Source organism: Dicentrarchus labrax, unplaced genomic scaffold (genome assembly GCF_905237075.1).
Source record: "Dicentrarchus labrax unplaced genomic scaffold, dlabrax2021, whole genome shotgun sequence".
In the NCBI taxonomy this organism is placed as follows: Eukaryota; Metazoa; Chordata; class Actinopteri; family Moronidae; genus Dicentrarchus; species Dicentrarchus labrax.
The window spans coordinates 33112536-33122535 of record NW_026136720.1 but is presented as its reverse complement, the minus strand read 5'-3'; the positions used below and the strand labels follow the sequence as shown (position 1 = coordinate 33122535).

General features: G+C 48.4%; 1 protein-coding gene across 1 annotated transcript in view; it reads right to left on the bottom strand.

Moving 5' to 3' along the window:
• Positions 1 to 5749: 5749 nt before the first annotated feature.
• Positions 5750 to 10000, bottom strand: part of si:ch73-173h19.3 (uncharacterized protein LOC563864 homolog) — a 5831-nt gene continuing 1580 nt past the window's right edge. The window contains exons 2-8 of the mRNA XM_051382715.1: positions 9978 to 10000; positions 9642 to 9905; positions 9015 to 9134; positions 8781 to 8900; positions 8570 to 8693; positions 8040 to 8232; positions 5750 to 6129 (exon numbers count right to left, since the gene is read on the bottom strand). The exon at positions 9978 to 10000 is cut by the window's right edge and continues 23 nt beyond it. Coding sequence (XP_051238675.1) covers positions 5968 to 6129; positions 8040 to 8232; positions 8570 to 8693; positions 8781 to 8900; positions 9015 to 9134; positions 9642 to 9905; positions 9978 to 10000 — 1006 coding nt within the window. The 3' untranslated portion in view covers positions 5750 to 5967. The remainder of the gene's footprint in view (positions 6130 to 8039; positions 8233 to 8569; positions 8694 to 8780; positions 8901 to 9014; positions 9135 to 9641; positions 9906 to 9977) is intronic.

The following is a 10000-nucleotide window of genomic DNA, read 5'->3' as shown; positions in this document are numbered from 1 at the left end:
GGACGAGGGTCAAAGGTTGTGACCTTTATGCCCCAGTGCCAACAGTGGGCAACACAGAGTCCAACACAGAGTCCACAACACAGAGTCCAACACAGAGTCCACAACACAGAGTCCACAACACAGAGTCCAACACAGAGTCCACAACACAGAGTCCAACACAGAGTCCACAACACAGAGTCCACAACACAGAGTCCACAACACAGAGTCCAACACAGAGTCCACAACACAGAGTCCACAACACAGAGTCCACAACACAGAGTCCAACACAGAGTCCACAACACAGAGTCCACAACACAGAGTCCAACACAGAGTCCACAACACAGAGTCCACAACACAGAGTCCAACACAGAGTCCACAACACAGAGTCCACACACAGAGTCCACAACACAGAGTCCACAACACAGAGTCCACAACACAAAGTCCACAACACAGAGTCCACAACACAGAGTCCAACACAGAGTCCACAACACAGAGTCCAACACAGAGTCCACAACACAGAGACCACAACACAGAGTCCACAACACAGAGTCCAACACAGAGTCTACAACACAGAGTCCACAACACAGAGTCCAACACAGAGTCCACAACACAGAGTCCAACACAAAGTCTACAACACAGAGTCCACAACACAGAGTCCAACACAGAGTCCACAACACAGAGTCCACAACACAGAGTCCAACACAGAGTCCACAACACAGAGTCCACTACACAGAGTCCAACACAGAGTCCACAACACAAAGTCCACAACACAGAGTCCAACACAGAGTCCAACACAGAGTCCACAACACAGAGTCCAACACAAAGTCCACAACACAGAGTCCACAACACAGAGTCCACAACACAGAGTCCACAACACAGAGTCCACAACACAGAGTCCACAACACAGAGTCCACAACACAGAGTCCACAACACAGAGTCCAACACAGAGTCCACAACACAGAGTCCAACACAGAGTCCAACACAGAGTCCACAACACAGAGTCCAACACAAAGTCCACAACACAGAGTCCACAACACAGAGTCCAACACAGAGTCCACAACACAGAGTCCAACACAGAGTCCAACACAGAGTCCACAACACAGAGTCCAACACAGAGTCCACAACACAGATCCAACACAGAGTCCACAACACAGAGTCCAACAACACAGAGTCCAACACAGAGTCCAACACAGAGTCCAACACAGAGTCCAACACAAAGTCCACAACACAGAGTCCACAACACAGAGTCCAACACAGAGTCCAACACAGAGTCCACAACACAGAGTCCACAACACAGAGTCCAACACAGAGTCCAACACAGAGTCCACAACACAGAGTCCAACACAGAGTCCAACACAGAGTCCACAACACAGAGTCCAACACAGAGTCCACAACACAGAGTCCAACACAGAGTCCACAACACAGAGTCCAACACAAAGTCCACAACAACAGAGTCCACAACACAGAGTCCAACACAAAGTCCACAACACAGAGTCCAACACAGAGTCCACAACACAGAGTCCACAACACAGAGTCCAACACAGAGTCCACAACACAGAGTCCACAACACAGAGTCCAACACAGAGTCCAACACAGAGTCCACAACACAGAGTCCACAACACAGAGTCCAAACACAGAGTCCAAAACAAGTCCAACAGAGTCCACAACACAGAGTCCACAACACAGAGTCCAACACAGAGTCTACAACACAGAGTCCACAACACAGAGTCCACAACACAGAGTCCAACACAGAGTCCAACACAGAGTCCACAACACAGAGTCCACAACACAGAGTCCAACACAAAGTCCACAACACAGAGTCCACAACACAGAGTCCACAACACAGAGTCCAACACAGAGTCCAAACACAGAGTCCACAACACAGAGTCCAACACAGAGTCCACAACACAGAGTCCAACACAGAGTCCACAACACAGAGTCCAACACAAAGTCCACAACACAGAGTCCAAACACAGAGTCCAACACAGAGTCCACAACACAGAGTCCAACACAGAGTCCACTACACAGAGTCCAACACAGAGTCCAACACAGAGTCCAAACACAGAGTCCACAACACAGAGTCCAACACAGAGTCCACAACACAGAGTCCAACACAGAGTCCACAACACAGAGTCCAACACAGAGTCCACAACACAGAGTCCACAACACAGAGTCCACAACACAGAGTCCACAACACAGAGTCCAACACAGAGTCCACAACACAGAGTCCACAACACAGAGTCCAACACAGAGTCCACAACACAGAGTCCAACACAGAGTCTACAACACAGAGTCCAACACAGAGTCCAACACAGAGTCCACAACACAGAGTCCAACACAGAGTCCACAACACAGAGTCCAACACAAAGTCCACAACACAGAGTCCACAACACAGAGTCCAACACAAAGTCCACAACACAGAGTCCAACACAGAGTCCAACACAGAGTCCAACACAGAGTCCAAACAGAGTCCACAACACAGAGTCCAACACAAAGTCCACAACACAGAGTCCACAACACAGAGTCCACAACACAGAGTCCAACACAAAGAGTCCACAACACAGAGTCCACAACACAGAGTCCACAACACAGAGTCTACAACACAGAGTCCACAACACAGAGTCCAAACACAGAGTCCAACACAGAGTCCAACACAGAGTCCACAACACAAGGTCCACAACACAGAGTCCAACACAACAACACAGAGTCCACAACACAGAGTCCAACACAGAGTCCAACACAGAGTCCAACACAGAGTCCAACACAGAGTCCACAACACAGAGTCCACAACACAGAGTCCAACACAGAGTCCACAACACAGAGTCCAACACAGAGTCCACAACACAGAGTCCAACACAAAGTCCACAACACAGAGTCCACAACACAGAGTCCAACACAAAGTCCACAACACAGAGTCCAACACAGAGTCCAACACAGAGTCTACAACACAGAGTCCACAACACAGAGTCCAACACAGAGTTCAACACAGAGTCCACAACACAGAGTCCAACACAAAGTCCACAACACAGAGTCCACAACACAGAGTCCAACACAAAGTCCACAACACAGAGTCCACAACACAGAGTCCAACACAGAGTCCACAACACAGAGTCCACAACACAGAGTCCACAACACAGAGTCCAACACAGAGTCCACAACACAGAGTCCACAACACAGAGTCCAACACAAAGTCAACACAAAGTCCACAACACAGAGTCCAACACAGAGTCCAACACAGAGTCCACAACACAGAGTCCAACACAGAGTCCAACACAGAGTCCACAACACAGAGTCCAACAACAGAGTCCACAACACAGAGTCCAACACAGAGTCCACAACACAGAGTCCAACACAGAGTCCACAACACAGAGTCCACAACACAGAGTCCAACACAGAGTCACGTCCACAACACAGAGTCCAACACAGAGTCCACAACACAGAGTCTACAACACAGAGTCCACAACACAGAGTCCAACACAGAGTCCAACACAGAGTCCACAACACAGAGTCCAACACAGAGTCCAACACAGAGTCCAACACAGAGTCCACAACACAGAGTCCAACACAAAGTCCACAACACAGAGTCCACAACACAGAGTCCAACACAAAGTCCACAACACAGAGTCCAACAGAGTCCAACACAGAGTCTACAACACAGAGTCCACAACACAGAGTCCAACACAGAGTCCACAACACAGAGTCCAACACAAAGTCCACAACACAGAGTCCACAACACAGAGTCCAACACAAAGTCCACAACACAGAGTCCACAACACAGAGTCCAACACAGAGTCCACAACACAGAGTCCAACACAGAGTCCACTACACAGAGTCCAACACAGAGTCCACAACACAGAGTCCACAACACAGAGTCCAACAAAGAGTCCACAACACAGAGTCCACAACACAGAGTCCAACACAGAGTCCACAACACAGAGTCCAACACAGAGTCCAACACAAAGTCCACAACACAGAGTCCACAACACAGAGTCCAACACAGAGTCCAACACAGAGTCCAACAACACAGAGTCCAACAACACAGAGTCCACAACACAGAGTCCAACAACACAGAGTCCACAACACAGACTCCAACACAGAGTCCACAACACAGAGTCCACAACACAGAGTCCAAACACAGAGTCCAACACAGAGTCCAACACAGAGTCCACAACACAGAGTCCAACAACAAAGAGTCCACAACACAGAGTCCAACACAAAGTCCACAACACAGAGTCCACAACACAGAGTCCAACACAGAGTCCACAACACAGAGTCCAACACAAAGTTCAACACAGAGTCCACAACACAGAGTCCAACACAGAGTCCACAACACAGAGTCCAACACAGAGTCCAACAACACAGAGTCCAACAACACAGAGTCCACAACACAGAGTCCAACAACACAGAGTCCACAACACAGAGTCCAACACAGAGTCCAACACAGAGTCCACAACACAGAGTCCAACACAGATCCTTCGGCTCTAGCTGGGTGGGAGAGAGAGACAGAGAGAGAGAGAAGAGAGAGAGAGAGAGAGAGAGAGAGAGAGAGAGAGAGAGAGAGACAGACAGACAGACAGACAGACAGACAGACAGACAGACAGGCAGGTGCACAGCAGCAACAGTATTGGCAATGGCAATCTAGCAGGACCATGGCAGGAGGCTCCACCAGGATCGATAAGAACCTGTGAGACGAGAAAGCACAAGAACTCCGGGGAAGAAGTGAAGTTAGTAACATGCATTAATGGAACATGAATGAGTGCAGAAAGAGAGAGGAAGAGAGGAGCTCAGTGCACCATGGGAAATCCCCCGATAGTCTAGGCCTATAGCAGCATAACTAAGGGATGGTTCAGGACTCACCTGATCCAGCCCTAACTATAAGCTTTATCAAAGAGGAATGTCTTAAGCCTACTCTTAAATTCACCCTTTCACACACATTAACACACAGATGCACGGCATCGGGAGCAATTTGGGGTTCAGTATCTTGCTCAAGGATACTTCGACATGTGGCACCAGGAGCCGGGGATCGGACCCACAACCTTCCGATTACGGAACGACCCGCTCTGCCTCTGAGCCACAGCCTCCCAGCTAATGTTAGCTTCCCCAGCTAACGTGATCCATGATACTAACTTATGTATTCTGATGTTAGCCAACAATAAATGATGCTAACAGTACAAAGCTAACGATAGCTTTCTACTTGTGATGCGAGGGAGGGGGCATCCAGCAGCTAACTGTAGCTAAGCTAACTGGGGTTGTCCAGCTGGCTGTGTCTGGGCTGCGCGGTGTGGGTCTGCCGTTGGTTGCTTCGTGGTGTTGGCTGATGGGTGATTTGTAAACAGCGAGCTAGTTAGTAGCATGGAGCTAACGGTCCAAATAAAATATAGGAACATTGCAGATAGTAACGTTGTTCTAAATATGATTGTCGGATATTTTACAGCGTTTTTACAGTGTTTGTCTCTGTTGGCCGACGCCCAGGATGATGCTCGCTGGCGCCTCCAGACACATTCATCTGTTTTCTTCTTTGTTGTAAATAATGCGTCACAGCCAATCAGAAGCTTGTAGAAGTTTACATGTGAGCTTCTCTCCAGCTTTGAGTCTGAAATCTGAGGAAGAAGAGGAGTAGGAGGAGGAGGAGGAGGACAGGATGTGATGTAATGTCCCTGCAGAGCTGAACCCTGGCTGGACGCTGTCCTGATGACATCAGCAGCAGTGGTCAGAGTTTCCTGTGATTACAACGGTGGCGTTATATAACAGAGAGAATAAACCAACTGTGTCTGTGGAAAACCTTTAATCTTTAAATGAGAGAAATGATTGACAGGAAAGATATCATCAATCTTTAACGTAGTTGTGACTGGGCATTAAATCATCTTTAATTAAGCACACAATTATATTTCTGGACATCTCAAACTAAGACTTGATTCCATCTTTAATCTTAAAGCTTAAAGCTCTCCTGGTCCCTGAACTCGTCCTGGAAGCAGGTCTGTGGAGTCTCTAGAAGGCGTACGGTCCAACGATGATCGTGAGGCGGAGCAGAGAGCTGGATCGATAATTTAGAGCCGAGTTCTGCGTCACCATCTCTAGGTCCAGGACGTGCTCTCTGGGACCAATCAGAGGACGCGTCATCACCAGCATGCCGCTCACGTTACTGGACCGCTGCAACAAGATCAACCAATGAGCATCAGTGAGAGGAAGGAGGAGAGTTACTGAAAGCGTTATGTGATAGCGTGACGTTAGCACTCTGGCTCATAGCGTAAAGTTAGCGCTCTGACTTGCAGAGCTGCCAACTCTCACGCTTTCGCCGTGTGACACAAGGTTTTGTCTGTTTCACACAAACTCACACCACACATCCAATTTCTCACGCAAAAAAAATCTGATCTTGGGCCGTTTGGTCCCCTGCAGTTTGTACCGTCCAAAAACAAAGTTCTGCTATAGTACACAGAGACTCGTCAGACACTAGGACCCAGCGGAAAACGGCCGCTCAAGCTGAAGCCTGTTTCCCTTAGTTTAGACCCGCCCACAAGCTCCTCGATTGGCTCTGCCGTTTCTTGTGTGATTGGCCGTCCCCGCCGTCACTCCATCCTGCTTGCACACCGGTTGGCTGGAGTTGCCCAGGTAACATCAGAGGTTTCATTTACATTCACGTTTGAATCGGTGTCCATGTGCGTATGTGCGTGCATGTGTGTGTGTCCAGAAAGTTTTTTCTATATTTACATTTACATTCTTTACAACCAGTCAAACCAAAAAAGGGAACAGTAAACGTAAAAGTAGCAATAGAAAACTAGAAGAACTACTATTGTCTACTGAGGGCGCCCGCCGGTTAGCTCAGTCGGTAGAGCTGGCGACCCATATAAGGAGCTGCTGAATCAGCGCGGGTTCAAATCCGACCTGCTGCCCTTTGCTGCGTGCCATCTCCTCTCTCTCCAACCACCATCAGTCTCCCTACAGCTGTGTCTATAAATAAAGCCATCAAAAGGCCAAAAAAAAAAATACTTGTGTCCCCCCCCCACCTCTGAAATCAAAATGTGGTCTGAGCTGAGACTAGGTATGTAACAATGAAATGTCGTCCAATTGAGTACTCGCTCTCTTAAACTTTAAATCTTGAAATAAATATTAGTTTGTGCGTGTTAACATGATTTAGTGTGGTGAAAGCTGTCATAACAAGCAGCAGGAGAGCACCTTGTTAACCTCGTGGTATACTGCATGCTCAAAATATCAGTTTAATACCATTCTAATCAAAATATCAATCAACCTACAGGTACCTAGGTCCAATCTTAAACACTGGTCTATGAATAAGGCTTTATTGTGATACAGGCAGTCATTTAGACACAACAGTAGTTTTCTGGTTGAATGTTCAGCTCAAGTCTAGAAGGCCCTACAAGTCATGATGCCGAACATCACTCAGAATACGTTCAGGTATTACACATCTTTAGCAGACCACCCAAAAATCCACTAGAATGCAGGAAATCACATCTACTTAGTCCAGAATGTCCTGGGGGTGGACCTTCAGCTATGTCTGCTTCTCAGAATGTAACCAATATTGTCCATCTCCAGTCGGCTGCCCCTATCAGCGGCTTTGGGCCTCCACACAAACCACCAGAATGCAGGGTACAACATGGGTACAACATCAAATGAATTCCAATTCTCTGATATCTGAGCCACCAACTTGTGCGGCTGCGTGCGCGGCATCATTTTGGTCACCCCCGACAAAATCTCACTCCAAGGTTTTTTGAAAAGTTGGCAGGTATGGACTTTTAGCATGATGTCAGGAGAACTAGAAAGATCTTGTGAAATTGTATCTAAGGTTATAAGGTTGCTATATGCCAAGCTAATCTATGTTGGAAAAACAACCACATTTTGAAGATGGTTAAAAGATAAAAGAGACATACATGGTCACATCTTAAGTTAGCTAATGCTAGCTACCTAGCCAGCTAATGCACATTATCGGTCACTATTGATGGATGAGATTACAGTCCAGCAGGATGGATGATGAATGGCGGAGTGAGATTAACTGAGTAAATGTGATCAGGTGAGTCAGTGAGAAGAGATTAACGGATCCAGCTCACCCGGAGGAAGAACTGTCCCTCCTCGTTGCCGGCTTTGATCCTGAATGTGTTGTGCATGTTGGGGAAGACGCTGGTGGCCTGAATCTGGAAGATGTCCGCCGGCACAGAACGGTCTGACGTGATGCTCATGTACTTATAGACGATGGAGGGAGGAAATCCTCTGCACGCGCTCAGGGACTGACAGCTGCAGCGTCTGAGGACAGAGGTCAGAGACAACACTGTTACTGCAGGAACATAAAGCTAGAAGTCCTTTAGGAATCAACTACAAGTCCCAGAGAACACTACTGTCAGAGCGCCTTAGAATCAGTGTCTGTGACAGAGATCTGAATCTAAAGCTGAATCTAAAGCTTAATCTAAAGCTGAAAATCAATTTGGTTGCTATGGTGTTCTAGGTGGTTGCTATGGTGTTAGTCAGCGGTTGCTATTACAGAAACCCTCATGAAGCATTTATGGGGAAACAGTTCCCCCACCGCCACCCTCTACTAAGTACAGCCTGCCCCAGACCCTCCTCACAGAGCTCCAGGTCTCACCCCTCTCCGGCCTGGACGTAGGGCTCCTGGCAAGGGTTTCTGGGATAGCAGCGGTAACCTCCAAAGTAGTTCCAGCACACCTGGTCCTCACGGCAGTTTGGTCCCGTTTCACACTCGTTGATATCTGCGAACAGAACCGGAGGGTCCACATCAGAACCAGAACCAGTGGCTGTGTGTGTTATAAGCTGCATGCGGGACCGCAGGCGTGTACCCTGGCACATGCGTGTTCCCTGCAGCTGGTATCCTTCAGGACAGATGCAGCTGTAGGAACTGGGCTGGTTCACACACTGCCACTGACAAAGGTAGGAGGACAGCAGGCACTCATCCACATCTGATAAACAACAAAGAACAACAAACAACAGCAACGTTTCCTAAAGGTTAAAGGTCAGGTCCACTCAGAGATCTGTCTGTGTGTGTGTGTGTGTGTGTGTGTGTGTGGTCAGACCGTGGCAGCTCAGCTGGTCTGGAGCCAGCTCATAGCCCTGTTCACACTGGCACATGAATGATCCCGGCAGGTTGTAGCACAGATGTTGGCAGGGGCTGCTGGGAACACACTCGTTCACATCTGGAACAACAAACACGTCAGTCCACCTTAACTTCAGTCCACCTTAACTTCAGTCCACCTTAATTAGTGCTCTCTGATTGGAGCTCTCTGATTGGAGCTCTCCGATTGGTGCTCTCCGATTGGAGCTCTCCGATTGGTGCTCTCCGATTGGAGCTCTCTGATTGGTGCTCTCTGATTGGTGCTCTCTGATTGGAGCTCTCCGATTGTAGCTCTCTGATTGGTGCTCTCCGATTGGAGCTCTCTCATTAGTGCTCTCCGATTGGAGCTCTCCGATTGGTGCTCTCTGATTGGAGCTCTCTGATTGGTGCTCTCTGATTGGTGCTCTCTGATTGGTGCTCTCCGATTGGAGCTCTCTGATTGGTGCTCTCCGATTGGAGCTCTCTCATTAGTGCTCTCAGATTGGAGCTCTCTGATTGGTGCTCTCTGATTGGAGCTCTCTGATTGGAGCTCTCTCATTAGTGCTCTCTGATTGGAGCTCTCTGATTGGTGCTCCTGTCTGTGTCTCACCTCTGCAGAAGTTGAACTCGTCTGCGGTGAATCCGACTGGACACTGGACGGAGGACGTCCTGGCCTGGTGTCCGGTGGTCTGGTGGTTGCCGTGGTGACTGGGGAAGAGTGGAGGGGGGGGTCTGGTGGTGGCAGCAGGTTGCTCTCCTCCATTGCTGATGATGATCTGGGCGTTCTGCGGCAGACAGAAGTATCCGCCGTAGTGGTTGATGCAACTCATCCTTCCTTTACAGGCGTCCGGCAACGTCTCGCACTCGTTGATGTCTGGGAAATGTAGTCCATTATTATCAATATAATTATTGGTTATTGATCTGAAGTCATTGATCGGTGACTCACCTTTACATTCTTGTTCTTCCACG